Here is a 20,862-nt window from a genome sequence, read left to right as displayed (position 1 = left end):
TCAATACTCAATACGCCCAAATGTGAACACTGGTGGAGTTTGGGGAAAATAGAATCTTGACATTCGGGAGTTGTAGTTGTTGGGATTTATAGTTCATCTACAATCACAGAACATTCTGAACCCCAACGACGACAGAATTAGGCCAGACCTCCCACAGAGAACCCCCATGTGGGCCACAGCAACGCGTGGCAGGGGACTGCTAGTGGTAAGATAACATGTTATGTATTACATTTGTTGGGTTGGTTGAACAGAAGTGCCCATATATTAACACACATGTGCATGGGACACAAAATGTATCATTATATGTTTTATTCTTGCATTTGATTTAATTACATTTAAAAAGTGATTATGTATATTGAAATCTTTGTAGCTTCAAGCAAAACAAATATACTTGTACTTTCAAAGCCATACAAGTATCTCTTATCCAGCTCCCCTTCCCTCCATCCTAACATTTTTTACTGCTAGCTGCCCACTTCTGCTTTTGATGTGGCAGCAACTGTATTCTAGCTCATTCATGTTTCAGACCCTCAGTCTCCCCCCAGCTTCCCATTTCATACACAACACAAGTAGTGAATTAATGAGACACAAAGCTGGAGGTCGAAAGATTAGCAAAAGACTGATCTGAGGCATGGGTTTGGTCTTCTCTTCCCTTTTCCCCTTCCTACCCTTTTTGTTTTGGCAGTGGTGGGCACGGTAGGTCCCTCCCTTCTTCCACTTCATTCCCATCATTATCCCCCCCCCCCTTTTCTTTCTTTCTTTCTCCTTTCCTGCAGGGGGTGGGAGCAATCCATTAGGGGGATTCCTTTCTCTTGTTTTTTTTCCTGGAGAAAGGGGCCTCACTTCTAGCTCCTCTTGGTCATTCTTGTTGTGCCGGTTCATGTTGGCCTGGCCATGCTTTCTCTATTCCATCCACTTTCTCTTCTTCCCTCTCTCCCGTCCTCCTTCCTTCTCCTATGACTCTCACCCAATGCCTTCTCACCAGCCAGTTATCACGAGGCACCACTGTAGCTACACAAAAGCAGCAAACAAATGAGACACAAGACTAGAGACGAGTGAAATGGTATGCATGTGTGTTCAGTCAACCCTCCACATTAGCACTTTTGACTAGAGATTTGATTATTCATGGATTTGATTAAAATGTTATCTCTAAAAATCCCTAGGTCTTCCAATATGACTCTAGGAATCTCAAGATCTTTCAGTGTAATTCTATGGTCAATTTCCATTGGAAGTCAATCATACAGCCATGCTGGGAGACCTAAACGACTCCGGCCCTGTTTACCTCTCCGAACGTATTCTCCCCTACGAACCATCAAGAGCACTAAGATCGTCTGGAGGGGCCCTGCTCTCAGTCCCACCGCCTGCACAAGCACGGCTGGTGGGGACGAGGGACAGGGCCTTTTCGATGGTGGCCCCTCGACTTTGGAACTCCCTGCCATTAGAGATCAGAACTGCCCCCTCCCTCATGACGTTCAGGAAACTAACAAAGACCTGGTTGTGGAACGTGACATTTGACAACTGATTTAATTCTTGGCCCACATGAAAGGAGGATGATGAATGGGATTGTGATGGTGTTGGACGATTTGGCTCTTTTAACTGTGATGATAATGTTTTAATGTGTATAGTGCTGATATTTTAATCGTGTAATGAAGTGGCATTGTGTTGTTATTGTATATTCTTTGTATGTTAACACATGTTGTGAACTGGTCCGAATCCCTCTTTGAAGGTGAGAGGGTCGGTATATAAAACCACGAAATAAATAATTAATAAATAATAAATAAATTCCTAAAAAGGTGTCCTCTCTAGTTTAAAAAAATGCAATTTCTTTATTCATGGTTTTTCACTTTCACAGTAAATGTGGAGGGTTGATTAATAATTACAGGTATTCCAAAATCTGAAAAATTCCGAATCACCTCTTTAAAAAGATTGTCCCAGGCACTAACAAGCCACACCAAACAACTGCCAGGCCATCAAATGCTAATCAAGGTGGTCAGTTGAAACATTCACACCTAGCTCCAACAGACAAGAGTTCTTTGTCCCACCCTGGTCATTCCACATATATATAAAAACCAAATTTTCCTTGTTCCAACAGATCTTACTACCTCTGAGGATGCTTGGCATGGATGCAGGTGAAACATCAGGAGAGAATGTCTCTAGAACATGACCAAACTTGGCTCAGAGAGCCCCCATGGCCAACTCAACAGTCTGGTGAGGTTTGGGGGAGAGCAGACTATGGATGATGGGACTTGCAGTACCTTAGCTCACTTTCTGAGACCACTGCGACCCTCATCCAATGACTGATCAAGACCAAAAAGTCCAAAATGTAGAACATTTGTCCCCAATAATTTCGAATAAAGGATACTCAATCAGTATCTCTTCACAAAATACACAAACACAGGAAAGTTTCATTACACAGCGGCACATTGTGCACTTTTTATGTAAGAAAGGGATTTTTTTATTTAAAAAAATGAAAAAGTTACACAAGGTTATACCAAAAGTTATGACAAATAAAGGGCTTTTAAAACAACCCAGACCCAGCGAGCTGTTCATTATGTGCAGGCAGGCGTAACAGTGCTTTTAGGATGCTTTGATATGCAGCTCATTACTAGAAAAGCTTCTCCTTCAATATAGAGGACCTTCTAGAGAAACTTTCTCTGTTGTGCAAACGTACTTCAGCTAGAAGAGGGGAAATTAATAACCCCTACAGAGGAAAAGTGCTTTTACATCATTGTTCTCTGGATACCAAGGAATGTCTCACAAGTAAAATCTACCCAAGTCTTTAAAAAAAAAGAAAGAAACTCATCCCCTTTGAGGTAGTATTTCCCACTAAATTTGTGGTATACATTGGGATTGGGGGGGGGGGGGAATGTTAACATTACTGAAAAAATGAAATGTTTTTAACACACTACACACTAGGGAGAAGAACCATCTCCAGCAGAAATAATGGAAACACTTCCAATTGATTTAACAGAGTATTATTGAATAATAGCAAATTATTTTATTCCTCTTGATTGATCTATTTCTCTTTGAAATTGATAATTTGGTTTAAATTCAGTGCCAAAAGTATTTGAGTAAAAATCAAATATTTTAGACTTATATTACATCTACATCATTATACCTAATTTCTGTTATGGCTTCCATATTTTTATGTTTATTCACAGGTATGGCAGTGCAAGTCGTTAAATATAAAAATAAACAAAAAAGTAACACTTCGAAAGTAAATTAGGAAACATAAATCTTTACTATTTGTACATTATATTAACTAGAACAAGGCTGGGAATTGACTATGAAATATTCACATAAATTTATAATAGGTTTAGGCCATAATGAGATGACCAAACACTGGAGAATAAACTTCGCTGAAATTAGATTTATATACATTTCCATATAAACAACCCTTTAGACTACAACCATTTGTGGTACTTCAACTTAGCATGTTATGCTTAGTTGAGCACAAAAGTATGAACTATTATGAATCTGGGTTGTTGTAGGTTTTTGCGGGCTATATGGCCATGTTCTAGAGGCATTCTCTCCTGACGTTTCCCCTGCATCCATGGCAAGTATCCTCAGAGGTAGTGAGGTCTGTTGGAACTAGGAAAATTGGGTTTATATATCTGTGGAATGACCAGAGTGGGACAAAGAACTCTTGTCTGTTGGAGCTAGGTGTGAATGTTTCAACTGACCACCTTGATTAGCATTTGATGGCCTGGCAGTTGTTTGGTGTGGCTTTTTAGTGCCTGGGGCAATCTTTTGTTGAGAGATGATTAGATGTCCCTGATTGTTTCCTCTCTGTTGTTTTGCTGTTGTAATTTTAGAGTTTTTAAATACTGGTAGCCAGATTTTGTTCATTTTAATGGTTTCCTCCTTTATGTTGAAATTGTCCACATGCTTGTGGATTTCAATGGCATCTCTGTGTAGTCTGACATAGTTGTTGTTAGAGTGGTCCAGAATTTCTGTGTTCTCAAATAATATTCTGTGTCCAGGTTAGTTCATCAGATGCTCTGCTATGGCTGAAGTAGTCTGCAGTGCCTTTCATGTTCCTTGATTCATGTTTGGGACACAGAGAAGCCATTGAAATGCATAAGCATGTGGACAATTTCAACAGAAAGGAGGAAACCATGAAAATGAACAAAATCTGGCTACCAGTAGTTAAACACTCTAAAATTACAACAGTAAAACAACAGGGACGAAACAATCAGGAACAGCTAATCACCTCTCAACAAAAGATTCCTCCAGGCACTAACAAGCCACACCAAAAAACTGCCAGGCCACCAAATGCTAATCAAGGTGGTCAGTTGAAACATTCACACCTAGCTCCAACAGACAAGAGTTTTTTGTCCCACTCTGGTCATTCCACAGATATATAAACCCAATTTTCCTAGTTCCAACAGACCTCACTACCTCTGAGGATGCTTGCCATAGATGCAGGCGAAACGTCAGGAGAGAATGCCTCTAGAACATGGCCATATAGCCCGCAAAAACCTACAACAACCCAGTGATTCTGGCCATGAAAGCCTTGGACAATACATATTACGAATCTTATTAAATTTCCTCGAATGTTTAAACTGGGCTCACAAAATTGTGTTTACAGCCCTTTTTATTTAAAATATTAAATATATTTATGGAGGGGAGTTTTTCAGCCTCACCTATCATGAAATTTAAGCCCACATGGAATCAAAAAACCTCCTCCTAAATGTGCGTGGGTATGTAGCTCAATTGTACAATCAACCATTTGAACACAACTCAGTTTCAGTTTCCTTTTAGAATTATCAGTAGTTATGCTAGACGGGAGTAATTTGAGAGCTTACATCCCCACAAAACTTTGTAGAAAATCCTATCTTTTATCAAAGTACAATAGAGATAGAAGAGTTATAAGAGATAGAAGAGTTATAAGAATGTTAAGACAACTGTGATCTTTTACATTTTCATTCTCCCAATTCAGATTAACTTGAAGGAAACAAGATATTCTTATAAAGTTAAATGAAGTTGTTTTCCTTGCATCCAAAACTATTTTAAAACACAAGACCTCATGGTCACAGTTAGTCAATTAAGGTACTGGAGAAAGAGGAAAGTGTGATGGTCACACTGATCTATATGAAAGTGAGGTCTGGTTAAAAGGTTTCTTCTTGGTTGATTGCAGTTTTCAACCTCATATTTCTGTGGCCATTTCATTCACTTTGACGTTTTGATGTATTTTGTTCAGCATTTGGGACCACTAAATCATGGATCATGCCCTAAAATTGGAGTAGGAAGAGGAAAACAAGTATCAGGAAATGCAACTGCTTTAAATGAAATTGGTAGGCAAGGGCCAGTTTGCTAAACCTTTGAGTATAAACTCTTAAACTAATAATAATAATAAAACTTTATTTGTACCCCGCTACCATCTCCCCAAGGGACTTGGTCCGGCTTACATGAGGCCAAGCCCACAATACATCAATAAACAAAACAACAATAAAACAATCAATACAATACAATCCATATAAATCACATAAACTAAAAACAGGCAATAAACAATCAACAGTGACATACAAGAATTTAAAACCAATGGCCGGGCCAAATGTAATAGATTAAAATTAAAAAATAATGCTGACATGAACAAGATAGGATATAACTGGGATAGGATTTTCAGAGAAAAATGAAAATGTCATTTATTTTCTTGAGATACAATTATTTTTGAGAAACCCAGTTTCCATTCTGCACTACTCTTGTCCCAGGAAATGTATATTGCCAGCCCACAAAGTGTTTTTTATTCTTGAACTGGTCGGGTGTTTTAGGTTGCGCATGAACCATTCCCTTTTCAGTTCCTTGTGTACTGGTGTACACACATATGCCACATCTACACAACATTCTTCTCAAAGCAAAAGTGCATTCTATCCATTGTTCCCCTTCACTCTGATAGTTTAACTTTATTTTATGACTGGTGTAAGACCCATCAAGTGAATGGTATATCAAATGAGCTACAGAGACTCCAATTGTTAATAATAATAACAACAACAAGACTTTATTTATATTTCGCCTTATTTCCCAGAGCGGATTACAGTATATATATATGAACACAAACAATCTATGCCTTGATACAATGGCTTCCCCTTTCATCCCCAGTTTCTGGAGATGATGCTCAACTCTGGCTCTAGCGGAAGCATTCATCTCCATTTTCAAGCCAAGGAGCCTGCTTTGTCTGTAGACACCTCCTGGTCGTGTGGCCGGCATGATTCCTTGGAGTGCCTGTTTACCGCTGAGGCAGTACCTATTGATCTACTCACTTTGCATGTTTTCAAACTGCTAGGTTGGCAGAAGCTGGGGCTAACAGCAGGAGCTCACCCCATCCCACAGATTCGAACTGCCAAACTTCAGGTCAACAAGTTCAGCGGCTCAATGGTTTAATCCGGTTGTGCCACTGTGGTCCACATTCTTTCTTTATTTCTATCTATCCCCAACTGGGTGATTTTTATTGCCTGATCCATAGAAACAACTTGAGTATTTATAACATGAATAAAGACAACCTTCAAAAAATGTGTGGCTTTGCCATTCATTGAAGAGCTGCAACATTATTACAAGTGCATACTGCAATATGAAAAGTGACTTGAGCTGCACAGTACCTGAATAAGCTGACAACTGTTTATCATTTGCTGCCATTTGCTGTATGTTCTTGCAACCAAATCTTTAACCTATAAAGAAAATATCACAAACTGACTACCGACCTACTGTTCCCGTCCCCTTGGTTCAATGTTGGGATCACAATTTTTTTGGCAACAGTAAAAGGTTTCTGACCATCATTATTTACACTAATCTGTTAGCAACAATGTGCAGTGTTTTCAGTGCACATTTCAGAAAATGCTTCAGCTGTACTCCAAGGAAAGGAAAATCAACCTGTTGGCAAGTCTTGCTGATACAAATTATCAATAAATGTTTAATCTTTATACCTATTTGAAATACCTATAAAAATTCTTGACCGGAAAAGGGTTGCATTTAGAACAAGTGTAAGAAGTCCTGTACTATAAGTATTAATGTATTTAATTAAGTATTGAATATATTTAATCCAAGTAAGGTAAAACGTTAATGGAGAAGCTGGCCAAAAAGTAACAACAAGCAGGACAACATATGTACAAATAAAGGAATGTGCAGCTAAGGATGTTGCAAGTCTTTGTAGACTTGGATTTAACCATCTTTCTGGCTTCATTAGTGTAAATACATTTCAGTGAAAGCACATCAGTATTGTCTGTGCCCCTATTTGGAAGATTTCACCTCATTTTCCACCCCTGTGAAAACTGGATTTTGAAAATTTTGGGTTGTAATGGAAATAAAGCTGGTGATAAAGCTTCGGTGAAGCCACCATTTCCCTATGGTAACTCTTCAGGAGTGAATTTCCTTTCCTAGGGGTAATTTTCTCTCCATTCCTGTTGCCTCACCCGTTAGTAACTAGGAGTCGGACGTAAATTGGATGTTTGTAACATTGGGACTGCCTGTATATGCACATTTTTAAAACACAAAGGAAGTCTTGGGGTAATGCGGATAGTTTAGGAATGGGGAGGGGGGTACAAGATAACTCACCTTAGTTTTATAAAATAGCCTGGCATTTTCCCTAATATCACATTTTATGTTTTTTTCCAAGATACTACTGAGTTTCAACAGCCATTTCTAAAGGGAAGCAAAACAAATAAACATACATTTATTTATTTATTTATTTGCTGTATTTATATACCGCCTTTCTCACCCCTGGGGAGGGGTGATTCAAAATAATTTCCAACATAAGCATGGCAAAATTCAATGCTGAACATACATGTGAAAAACCAGAAGAAAAAAAAATCAAACAAAAACTTGTAACTATAAATTTAAACTATTAAAACCATATACATTTACAACCATAAAACATAGGCAACATTTAGACATTAAAACAGAATTAAAACATATTAATATAGAATTAAAATCACATAATCTAGTATCATTATCCAATGCCATTCCAACTGTTAATTGCACATATTCTCTATTCATTTAACTCCTGTTTCTAGGTTATTTCCACCAAGACCAAAATTATAAATACTAAGCACGTTTTGATGAAAAATTCCACTGAAGAATGCTCTCTGGAATCACATTTTGATTCTATATAATTACCTGATAAATTCCTAAACTCAAAACCCATAACAACATTTCTGGTCACTTCTAGGGGTAATTTAAAAATCTGCTACCCTGTTCTTTAAATGAGATCTATATATACATCCAAAACTGAATGACCACCTCCATGTCACATTTCACAGTACAGATATATTAATGCTGTCAAGTAATTTGAGACGGTTACGTACTTTCTGGCTGAGATTTGTGCTCTCAAAATTGCTAGCTTCTCTGACTAAGTGAAGAAGAACATAAAGCAGATAATATGCCTAGAAAAGAAACATAAATTTTATTTATTTATTATTTAAATAAACACGCACAAGAAAGAACAAGGACTGAAAACAATTATAAGTATTTATTTATTTATAGTATTTATATCCCACATTTTTTTCTTTCTCAAGGAGACTCATAGCAGCTAAAAAAAATTAAAACTGCACAATGTATAAATTAAAACCTAAAGTATAGAAATATTAAAATGGAATTAAATATAGGACATATTAAAAATACATAGTTAAAACCAACAAAACATTTTAACTGCTCAACTAAATAAAACACACTATCCTCTGCTTTGATCTTTAAAACTTTCCTCTCCAAAAGTAACTCAATTCCTTCATCTTACCTTGCCCTTGCTGCCTTCCCTTATCTAATTCATAATTACATTGCCTCAGAATATCTGATATAAAATAATGTCTTGTGCAAGGAAAAAACTAAGAAGCCCCTCATCCCCACACAAGCCCTAGGACCTTGCTTTTTCAAATATAGCATGTGACATTACCTTGGATTCAAATTTAGAAATAAAAGATGCATTACTAAGTTCAGCATTATCATCAGTCGATGTTTCCAAGAGCTTCTTTACCAAAGTTGAAGGTTTCATCATGACCAGCTCCTTGCATAGAAGTGACATCTATTTAAATTCCAAAAAGGAAAAAATAGATTAGGGAGGACTTACTGATTTCTGGCAAAATTAAAAATTATTTTAACTGTTTTCAGAGATAAACACCCATCATAAATCATGCAGCATGTGAAACATCAGTCTGGCAATCATCAGGATCCTGAGAAGTTTCAGGTCCTAAATTAATTGAATTTTAAATTGCATGTTACACATGCATCTTCTACACATGGTTTTGTCAGGTCATTTATTGCAGGTATAATGGAATAAAACAGTTGTCAAAATCAACTGTAATAACATGCAGATTCAAATTATTTTGATTAATGAAACTCCAAAGAGGATGGGTGAATACTGTTCAGAGATTATTTTATAACTTAACGCCAGACAACCTTACAGTACTTCATGCATTTACTTGTTGCAGAGACAAAAAACAGGAGGAGCAAAATTGCCAAGCAAGGGTCATCCTTAGAACTGGTTAATTTCTGGTATTTTTTGCCAACTCTCTCTTTTGCATCAAACTTCCAAAATGGTGAAAAGGTAAATGAGTAAATCAGTGAAGAGAAACAAGTGCTATGTTTTAATAAAGGAGTTTCATACTGTACCTGCTGGTCATGACTACTGGGTATGTTCACATGGTTTTCAAGAAGCTTTGAGAGCACCACCAAGCTAAGACGTCTTCTTACTTCTCTGGAAAAATGAAGTTTAAAGTCAGGATGATATATATTCCCCCTTCTGCATTTCGTCTGAAGTAATTTGCATAATTATTTGCATCACAGTAATAGTTTACCTTCCTCGTTCCGTCCAGTTGGGGACAAACCAGATTAAATGCAAAAGATTGTGATGGTGGCTGGAGAGGCAACTTATTGCCAAGCATAACTCAGGCATCTTTACAGAAAGGAGACAATAGTTAGTGCAATTAGAGGCAGTTATTTAAACCAGTTTCAATATGTTTGCACATATTAAAAATAAGGCATCGCAGAGTCTTCCTTTGTGCTAAATGATATTCAAATTTATGGAAATTTCAAAGGAAAAGAACAACATTTTTATCACATACATGATTAATATTGAGACAAAAATTTAGTAATCATTTATCACAGGCTGGATCTACACTTTCATATAATGCAGTTTCAGAATGCAGATTAAGGAAAACAATACAACTTTGTTGGGTCAGGAATTTTGGATGTGACATTTGTTTACTGGTTGGTTGACTCATAAATTTATGGCAAAGGAAATTATACTTGTTCAGGCCTTGGTGGTGGGGTTATGTGTCTGTAAAATGTTCATTGTTTTGTGTGCTGTTTACACTGTAAGTGGTTAATATATATAAATAAATATTATTTTTTTAAAACAGAATGCAGATTAACTGCATTGAAAGGGATTATGAGTCTACAGGCCCTTCCACACAACCATATAACCTAGAATATCAAAGCAGATAATCCACAATACCTGCTTTGAACTGAGGCCCTTCCACACAGCCATTTATCCCAGGATATCAAGGCAGAAAATCCTACAATATCTGGTTTGAATTGGGTTATCGGAGTCTACACTCAGATGTGGGATTTTCTGCCTTGATATCCTGGGATAAAGGGCTGTGTTGAAGGGCCCTGGGTTATCTGAGTCCATACTGTCATATAATTCAGTTCAATGTGGATTTTATACAGCTGTATGGAAAGGGCCTACACAGCCATTATACAGTTCAACGTAGTTAATCTGCACCCTGAAATTGTATTATATGACAGTGTAGATCCAACCACAGTTGCCACTGAAGTTTAATGTAACTAATTCATCAGATTAAAATAACAACAGATTTTTAGTCAGAACATCTGATGTGTGCATGTATGCGCTTTCAAATTGTCTGTCCATTTACAATGACCCAATTACTTTCATAGGACTTTCTTTGGCAACTAATACAGATAAGTAACTATTGTCAAATTGTTTAAAGGTGCTTATTTTTAGGTAATTTGCTAAAACTTCAGTTTTATAAAATACAACTACCAGGAGCACTGCTGGAGAAAAGGTAACATTTTAACAGTTAATAATGCAAGTCCAATCGGCATATATTATTCTAAACAATTGCAAATGAAACTACCTTTGTATTCCACTTGTCTATGTTTTCCAGTAGTTTTATAATAAGGCACTGCAAATCTACTAGGGAAAATTGCTTCATCTCTTTTTCTAAACTCAGTTTAAACAGCAACAGTAGCAAGATAAATATTTCTTTCTGCGTGTAACCATCTCTGCATATGCTTATGCATAATCGTAGAAACTAGAAAGGAAAAGAAATAAAATAAGAACATCACAACACTTTAATTCTAGCATCAGGTATATTGTATTTTGCAATTGCAGACAGTAATCATGCCCTCAAATTTAAAGTAACACTGTTCATTTCTTCCATTCAAGAATGGGAATTTATTTATTTATTTATTTATTTATTATTTGCATTTATTGACCGCCCCTCTCAGCCCGAGGGCGACTCGGGGCGGTGAACAGCAACAAAAGAAACAGTGTACAATAAGTCCAGACAACACACACCAGACAATACAAATATAACATATACTTACACTAAAAATCCGCTTCGTCAAGTCCTGGGGTCATGGCCAAAAATTCATAGTCCTAGTCCATTCCAGAGTCGTTCAAGATACACTCAGTTGAAGGCCTGCTCGAAGAGCCATGTTTTCAGGCCCCTACGAAAGGCCATCAAAGAGGGCGCCTGTCTAACTTCAGCAGGGAGGGTGTTCCACAGCCGGGGGGCCACCACCGAGAAGGCCCGCTCTCTCGTCCCCGCCAGACGTGCCTGTGAGGCAGGCGGGACCGAGAGAAGGGCCTCCCCGGATGATCTCAAGGCCCTCGTGGGCTCATAGGCCGAGATGCGGTCTGCAAGGTATTTTGGGCCGGAACCGTTTAGGGCTTTGTAGGATAACACCAACACCTTAAATTGGGCCCGGTAGCGAATCGGCAGCCAGTGGAGCTGGGACAGCAGGGGCGTTGTATGCTCTCTGCGTCCTGCTCCCGTTAACAACATGGCTGCCGCGCGCTGGACTAGCTGAAGCTTCCGGGCCGTCTTCAAGGGTAGCCCCACGTAGAGAGCGTTGCAGTAGTCGAGGCGAGATGTGACCAAAGCGTGTACCACCGTGGCCAAGTCAGACTTCCCAAGATACGGGCGCAGCTGGCGCACGAGCCTAAGCTGTGCAAATGCTCCCCTGGCCACCGCTGAAACCTGAGGCTCCAGGCTCAGCGATGAGTCCAGGGTCACACCCAAGCTGCGAACCTGCGCCTTCAAGGGGAGTGCGACCCCGTCCAGCGCAGGCTGTAACCCTATACCCTGTTCGGCCTTGCGACTGACCAGGAGTACCTCTGTCTTGTCTGGATTTAATTTCAGTTTGTTCGCCCTCATCCAGACCGTTACAGCGGCCAGGCACCGGTTCAGGACTTCGACGGCCTCCTTAGTAGCAGGTGGGAAGGAGTGACAGAGTTGGACATCATCTGCGTACAGGTGACACCGCACCCCGAAACTCCGGATGATCTCACCCAGCGGCTTCATGTAGATGTTAAATAGCAAGGGGGACAAGATGGAACCCTGAGGAACGCCACAGATCAACGGCTGTGGCGCTGAACAGGAGTCCCCCAGCAACACCTTCTGAGTACGACCCTCCAGAAATGACCGGAGCCACTGCAAAGCAGTGCCCCCAAGACCCATTTCTGCAAGGCGCCCCAGAAGGATACCGTGGTCGACGGTATCGAAGGCCGCTGAGAGGTCCAGGAGCACCAACAGGGACACACTCCCCCTGTCTAGCTCCCGGCGCAGATCATCCACTAAGGCGACCAAGACCGTCTCGGTACCATGTCCCGGTCTGAAACCAGACTGTGCCGGATCCAGAATATCCGTGTCTCTCAAGAATACCTGGAGTTGTGAGGCCACCACGCTTTCCATGACTTTGCCCAAGAAGGGAAGATTGGAAACAGGCCGAAAGTTGTCCAATTTAGTGGGGTCGAGTGATGGTTTTTTCAACAGCGGCTTTACAACAGCCTGTTTTAGGCTCGCTGGAATCTTGCCTTCCCGAAGGGAGGCATTAACCACCACTGTTACCCACTCGGCCAATCCCCCTCTGGCCTCCTTCAGAAGCCAGGATGGGCAGGGGTCTAGGATGGACGTGGTGGGTCTCATTCCTCCAAGTATCTTGTCCACATCCTCGGGTTTCACAAACTGAAAAGAATCCAACAAAATCGGACAAGCAGGTGCTTGTGTCACATCCACAGAGACTGCATCTAATGTGGCGTCTAGCTCAGAGCGGATCAAAGCGACTTTGTCTGCAAAGAACCGAGCAAATGCTTCACAGCGCGCTGCCGAGTTGTCAGGGCTCCCACCTGAAGTAGGGGGAGTTAAAAGACCTCTGACAACCCGAAACAACTCCGCCGGACGGTTTTTTGCAGACGCAATAGTGGCCGCAAAGAAGGTTTTCTTTGCGGCTTTTATTGCCGCGGCATATGCCCTTAAAAAGGACACAAACCGTGTTCGGTTTGACTCGCTTGGGTCTGAGCGCCACACGCTCTCTAGAACCCTCTTCTTTCGCTTCATCGCTGCCAGCTCCTCAGTAAACCAAGGGGCTGGTTTAGCTCGGTTACTCGAGAGGGGACGTTCCGGAGCGATCTTGTCAATAGCCCTGGTCATCTCCCCATTCCAGAGAGCGACCAAGGCCTCGACATGATCACCTACCACGGCGGCGGGAAACTCCCCAAGAGCCGTCAGGAATCCACTCGGATCCATTAGCCTCCTGGGGCGGACCATCCTAATGGGTCCTCCATCCTTGCAGAGGTTAGGGGGCGCAGTGAGCCTAAATCTAATCAGGAAGTGGTCGGTCCATGGCAACGGAGAGGTAGACAACTCCTCCACACCGCCACCTTGCTCCCATCCCTGACAGAAAACCAAGTCCAATGTGTGTCCAGCACAGTGGGTGGGGCCAGTTATTCGTTGGGACAGCCCCATGGTTGCCATGGCGGACATGAAGTCCTGAGCCGCACCTGTGAGGGTTGCCTCGGCGTGGATGTTGAAGTCCCCCAGCACAAGAAGCCGTTGGGACTCCACCGCCAGGCTCGAGACCACCCCCGCTAGCTCAGGTAGGGAGACTGTAGTGCAGCGAGGTGGACGGTACACTAGCAGAATCCCTATTCTGTCCCGGTCTCCCACCCTCAGGTGGACGCATTCAAAATTTGTGGTCTGCGGGATGGGGCTCCTGGTTAGATGGATGGAATCTCTATAGACCACTGCGACACCGCCTCCCCGTCCTCCGGCTCTTGGTTGGTGTTGCACGGAGAAACCTGGAGGACAGAGCTGGGAGAGGTTTACGCCCCCCGCTTCGTCCAACCAGGTCTCCGTGATGCACGCCAGATCTGCCCGCTCCTCCAGGATTAAGTCCTGGATCCAAGATGTCTTTCCGTTGACAGACCTGGCGTTCAACAACACCACCTTCAAGCCAGAGGGCCCGCTCACCTGGTTACACCAATTTACCTTCGGAGACCGATTGGGAATAGTTAATTTAGATAAGCGGTCCGAATTAAGCCGAATTCGAGGTCTCCTTCTCCCGCATCTCCTCCTTCCCACCACGACCTCTATGGGGGCCCCTCGGCTATTGGAACACCTCCCCCCCTCCATGCCGCAGTTCCGAGCCATACGATCTCTTTCTCCTATACTTGTTGTTAGGCTTATAGGTTCTTGCCAACATTCCCTCTCCCCCTCCTCCCCCCTCCCCACCACATCTTCGATCATAGGCTCCAGAACCCCACCCCTTCTGTCCCCTCCGCCACAAAAAAGCAACAGGAACAGTACACAAATGGGGGCAGGGGACCACATGGGTAGCAGTAATACAGATGGTAATTGATGTTCCGACTACTACAATGGGACAGTTCATAAAGTGCTAGAAATTGCTAGAAATTGGGAGCAGTCCGTCAGTAATCGTAATCGTATTGCTCTTTAATACGGCATACCTGACTATTCATTGAATGCAATTAAAAATACAAACAGAATTTGGTCTCAGGCACCACCTACCTATTCAACTATTTGTACATGGACCGCCAGAAAAAGCAGCCAGTGAAAACCAGAGCATTTCTGATTCACAGTACCATTAATATGCATAAAGACACAGAGTAAACATACATTTAGCATCATATCAGAAGACAATAAATGCCTTGGACAGGATAAGGCAAAATTTAAGCAATGCCAAAATCACAGAATAAGCCTTTCTACACTGAGAATTGTGAAGTATAAAAAGTATTGGGTCCGATTGTTCATCTTCTTTTAAATAACTGATATGTTGTTAATAATTATAATTTTTATTATACAAAGCTTGGTTCTGCATCTTAAGTTACTGCACTAGAAAACTGTAATGTTCGGAAAGGATTTCTCAAATTAAGAGGGATGGCATTCTCACCCTAGCCATATTGCAAAGTTTGACATCTACTAGAAAAAAGAAAGGAACCGGATCTCCAAAAACATCTTCTTTTGATTGTTGAGTCACTGTTGCAGGCATTTCAGACCTACAGAAAAGGGGATATTTTCTCATTTACTTCATTATATTATAGCAAAAACTAGCGGTGTTCAAGATGGCTCCACAAAGATCACAACTGCAGGACATTTTGACACAAAAGCTATATCATAATGTTCTACATTCTGCATAAATAGGAGTATAGTGTCAAGATCCAGGGAAGAATCACCTTCAGTGATTCTGTTTAACATATCCCAATACCGATTTTTCCAATTGTGAATTTGTTTGTTAACTTTTTTTCCATAATTGACTGTAGTTTAATTGTATTATGTTGTTTAAATTTTGGGGGATGTATACTCCCAAATATTTTAACTTCTCACCTGGTTTTATCTCCAAGATGGATTGTATTCCTTTTAACTCTTTCCAAGTAGGATTTTTTTTGCAAGATTTCTGAATTTTGAATGTTTAGCAATAACCCTGATAGCTTTTCAAATTTCTTTATGTTAATTACTTCCTTTACAGAATCCTCTGGTGACCCAAGTAAAACCACAGAATTGTCAGCATATAAATTTACTTTAATTTCTTCCTTGCCAATTCTAAATTCTTTAATTTTATTACAATCTTCTATGTATATAATAAAAGTCAGTGTTTGTATGTGGAGGGAGGACGGGAGGGAGGTGTATGTGGCAGCGTTCTGATTGGCTGCCACTGTGGTACAATTTGCATATGGTCTCTGATTGGCCAGCCTCAAAATTCCAAGATTCTGATGTGACAAAGAGAGGAAAGGAAAAGGCCTGAGGCTGTGCCAGAAAATTACCAATGCAGACCAAACTTGGTACACAGAGCCCGCAAGACCCACTCTACATCCTGGTGCTGTTTGGAGGAGTATGAACCATGGATGATGGGACTTGCAGTACCTTCACTCACTTCCTGAGACCACAGCAACATTAATCCAATTACCAATGAAGACCAAACTTGGCACACAAAGCCCCCATGACCCACTCCCCATCCTAGTACAGTTTGGAGGAGGATGGACCACAGATGATGGGACTCGCAGTACCTTCACTAACTTCCTGAGACCACTGCGAGCCATATAAATAACTGATAAAGACCAACCTTGATACACAATTCCTTTCTCAAATAACCTGGGCAGTGCCGGGTCCCCAAGCTAGTTTCTAATAAAATTAACTAGTGGTTATATTGCCAGTGCAGAGAATGGGGGAAAGGGGCAATCTTGTTTTGTCCCACTGCTGATCTTAATTATTAATAATAATTATTTTTATACTTCGCCTCAATTTCTCCGAGGGAACTCATGGCGGCTTATATGGGGACAAGCCTGGGCCAACATAGATTAAGAACACAACGCAATAAAATAAAAATTAAAAAATAAATAATTGTTATTTATTATTATTTACCCCACTTATATCCTGCCCTTCTCAACCGTGAAGGGGGCTGAGGGCAGCCTTACAAAGGAAACAATTTAATGCCACTTGTGCATTTATCATCAATAAATAAACTTTTTAAAACATTAAAAACCAACCAATTAAAAACATCACATTAAACAACAATTTAAAATCACATAATCCAATTGTTCTTGATACAGACCCATTTGAAAGTATTTCTACCTGGTTGTCTTTGTATAATTTCTTAATTATTTCACAAATTTTCCCACCCAAGTTACAGACTTCACAAACTTGGGACAAATACTTGTGGTTTGCCATGTTGTAAGCTTTATAAACATCCAATTTTATTATAAATCGTTTTTTCCCCCCTCATAGCATGATTTATTACATTAAGTATATTTCTTATTGGGTGTGCTAATCTTCTATTTTTTAATAAAATCATGTTGGTTCTCCCGTACTGACTTTGGGATTATATCTTTAAGTCTATTAGCTAAAAAAAATGTGAAAATTTTATAATCTACATTGCATAATGTGATTGGTCTTTATGAATTGGGATTGGTCTCTTCTTTATTAAGTTTTAAAATTGTAATTATTTATTTCCCTGTCTCTGGCATGGTTCCATTCGTCATTATCTCATTGAATAAAATTGCTAGATTAGGAATGATTTCAGGTTGGAAAATTTGATAGAAATTAGAGGTAAAGCCATCTGGAACAGGGGAATAATTTGGTTTGAGATTCTTGATAACTTCTTCAGTTTCATTAATGACACACTATTCTGTATGCGGGTCAAAATGTCATCATTTTCTTGGTGTCTTGTTTTTCAGGTCTGTTTCTGGGGTCATTTGACACACTGATTAAGAAAATTGCATTGTATAAATCATATCAGCTTTAGTTTCTTAGATCTGGTTGTCATGATTTTCTATGGGTCAGCAGATGGTGACTAGTAGACGGCATATGTACTGTATCTCAAAAACTAGAACTGATAGAGGAAAACTGATGCCATTTTTGGAATCAGCAGGTTTAATGTGCCCAGAAACAGGGCTAACATTTGAAGCCTCCAAATGTGTGTTGCCCCGTGCAAATCTAGCAACACAAGAAAGTAACTGTTGTGTTAGATACTGACCTAATATGATCTTCTGTAAAGCTAGGCTGAAAATCATGGAGAGGAAATAGTGCGTTGAATGGTACACCCAAGTTGACCAGCACAACTGCTATATCGAATAGTGATGGAATCCATATCACTGGTTCCTCGTTGCCAAGATGAGCTGCAGACAAAGGACAACTTTAAGCATGAATTTTTAAGCAGACAAAGGACAATGTTTAAACATTAATTTAAAATTCATCCTTTATTTAATCTGTTTTTTTGTATTTAAATATATATTTTATAGAAATAATTTTAATTTGTATATTTTATAGAAATACACACACACACACACACACATATATATATGGATGGTATTTTTATAATGTTTATGTGTTTTAATTACCGTTTATACTCAAGTATAAGCTGACTCGAATATAAGCCAAGGCACCTAATTTTACCACAAAAAACTGGGGAAATGAATTGACTCATTATTAGCCAAGGGTGGGAAATGCAGCAGCTACTGGTAAATTTCAAAATAAAAATAGATACCAATAAAATTATATTAATTTAGGCATCAGTAGGTTCAATGTTTTTGAATATTTACATAAAACTGTAATTCAGGATAAGACTGTCCAACTCTGATTAAACCATTATTCTAACCTTCTTTAATGTAAATATGCTTACATGTCCTCCAATAATAATAAATAGAGTAAAATAATAATAATAGAGTAAAATAATAAACGTAATAAAAACAATACAGTAAAATAATAAATGTAGCAATAACAATAATAGAGTAAAATAATAAATGTAATAATAGCAACAACAATAAAATAATAAATGTAATAATAACAACAACAACAACAACAACAACAAAGTAAAATAATAAATAATATTGACTCAAGAATAAGCCGGGGAGACTTTTTCAGCCTAAAAAAAGGACTGAAAAACTAGGCTTATACTTGAGTATATACAGTATTCTGTAACCCACTTCAAGTAATGAGGAGAGGTGGGTAAGAAATAAAATAATAATAATAATAATAATAATAATAATTTGACAGCTTTCTCAAAATCCTCAGAACAGAGGGAGTTCTGTTTGTAAGTTATTTTCTGAATATGGTAGCATTAATGCATAGCTGGATGTTAATCACATTGCAACATTTTAAGACCACCATATACTGCCAGTATAACACACTACTTTTGTACAGCGATTCCATACACAATAAATAACTTTCCAGAAGCAAACAAACAGCCAATATAAGTAATCTTAGGTTAAGAAAGGTTTTATGTACATACCCATTAAAATATAGAAATATTATTGTTTTTTGGAGTACACTATTAATAGCCTCTTCATTATTTGTTTCATGTCTTCCAAGTTACCATTTTCCTTGCGCATCTTCAATGGCACATATATTTCCATTTTATCCCATAAATTAATGATTAAGCTTTTAAATCAATAATTATGCAGGAATTGGGCACAGTGTGCTACATTATCTTAATTTAATTAGCTTCAGGGAGTCAAACTTATTTTCATCAAAGGGATACAGAGGGCCAACTATGATTTTCTACGTCAGTTGTCAGTGCTCTTTAATTTTTACACAGTTTGGGTCCCTAGGTAAATGTTGTCCCCTGACATTAAGTCCAATCATGTCTGACTCTGGGGTGTGTGGTGCTCATCTCAATTTCTAAGCCAAACAGCCGGCATTGTCCATAGACACCTCCAAGGTCATGTGGCCAGCATGACTGCATGAAGCGCCGTCCCTAGATGTCACTAAATAACAATCACTTTTGATTATTTGCCATGTGGACTGGGGATGATGGGAACTGCAACCCAACAGCATTTGTGGCTCTGAGGTTGGGGTAGATTTAAAGATAATTTAAAATCAGATATGTCCACAAGCCTTGCATCAAGTTCAAACCCCACTATTTTCACTAAACAGAACAAACAACAGGCTTCCAGATGTTAACTGTATGACAATTCCATTCAGCCCTAGTCATGATATCTAATAATGAGGAATACTGGAGTTGTAGTCCAGCATCTGAAGGGCCATCTAAAATGACATGGTGTACTGGATTCAGCCGACGAGCCTTAAGTCTAACAAGTGTGGTTTAGACTGTAGCATTTCATAACATTCATGCCAATTGTGGTATGGAACAAGTTTTAACTTTAATATTCAAACACAGGGATGTGAATAATGCAAATCTGTGCTTCTCCTAAGGCACTGTAAATTTTGGTGTGAATTTATGTAGGACTCCTAAGTCATGCAAAATAATTACGAATGGCAGCTTTGCTTCCCACACCTCTCCTACAAGACTAAAAGATCTGCCAAAAGCAAACGTGGTGTCACTTTGTTTTGGAAGTTCACCAGAGTGTAAGGGCTGAAAACTGCCCTCTAGCTACTACCCCTGACTTCTAGAATACTTACCATTTGAAATTGTTAAATCCATCAATTTTTGTAAGATCTTCCTTGAAACTGAGCAGTCTGAATGAACCAACATCATCTATTAAAAACAAAAGCATCAAACAAACTCAAGCATGTCTGCTAAATATCCAGGGGTCAGCTACAACAAATTACTGAAATGTAGCACCTGGCAAACCAGAGATCTGAATTAGTCCAGATATATTAAAAATAAAATAAAATTTTGGCAAATTCAAATAACGGGCCACTGCCACTCCAATTTGGATTCTTAAACTGCTCTAAGGATCATTCTGCAAATTCTGGGACAAACTTAAGCCATCTATGCAGCTTCAAAAGCAAGGCTGAATGCTAATCAATGCCAAATATGGCATGGTTGGCATGTAATGTGTTGAAAATTTCTATATGCTAATTCTGTCCTCACTACTAATTTTGCTAATTCTGGCAATATCGCCTAAAATATCTGGCCCAGCTTATCTGTCTGAAC

General features: G+C 39.4%; 1 protein-coding gene across 2 annotated transcripts in view; it reads right to left on the bottom strand.

Annotated features, from left to right (window-relative positions):
• Nucleotides 1-5,127: 5,127 nt before the first annotated feature.
• The window catches only part of SLF2 (SMC5-SMC6 complex localization factor 2), a 40,201-nt gene continuing 24,466 nt past the window's right edge, over nucleotides 5,128-20,862 (bottom strand). The window contains exons 10-20 of one of the 2 annotated variants that reach the window (XM_060768285.2): nucleotides 20,385-20,460; nucleotides 18,001-18,142; nucleotides 15,421-15,526; nucleotides 11,085-11,261; nucleotides 9,783-9,880; nucleotides 9,598-9,682; nucleotides 8,882-9,010; nucleotides 8,298-8,375; nucleotides 7,549-7,635; nucleotides 6,597-6,665; nucleotides 5,128-5,231 (exon numbers count right to left, since the gene is read on the bottom strand). In XM_060768285.2, coding sequence (XP_060624268.2) covers nucleotides 5,166-5,231; nucleotides 6,597-6,665; nucleotides 7,549-7,635; nucleotides 8,298-8,375; nucleotides 8,882-9,010; nucleotides 9,598-9,682; nucleotides 9,783-9,880; nucleotides 11,085-11,261; nucleotides 15,421-15,526; nucleotides 18,001-18,142; nucleotides 20,385-20,460 — 1,113 coding nt within the window. In that variant the 3' untranslated portion in view covers nucleotides 5,128-5,165. The remainder of the gene's footprint in view (nucleotides 5,232-6,596; nucleotides 6,666-7,548; nucleotides 7,636-8,297; nucleotides 8,376-8,881; nucleotides 9,011-9,597; nucleotides 9,683-9,782; nucleotides 9,881-11,084; nucleotides 11,262-15,420; nucleotides 15,527-18,000; nucleotides 18,143-20,384; nucleotides 20,461-20,862) is intronic. The other variant, XM_067465857.1, reaches the window with a different exon arrangement.

The sequence above is a fragment of the Anolis sagrei genome, chromosome 3 (genome assembly GCF_037176765.1).
Source record: "Anolis sagrei isolate rAnoSag1 chromosome 3, rAnoSag1.mat, whole genome shotgun sequence".
In the NCBI taxonomy this organism is placed as follows: Eukaryota; Metazoa; Chordata; class Lepidosauria; order Squamata; family Dactyloidae; genus Anolis; species Anolis sagrei.
This window is presented reverse-complemented; position numbering and strand designations above follow the sequence as displayed.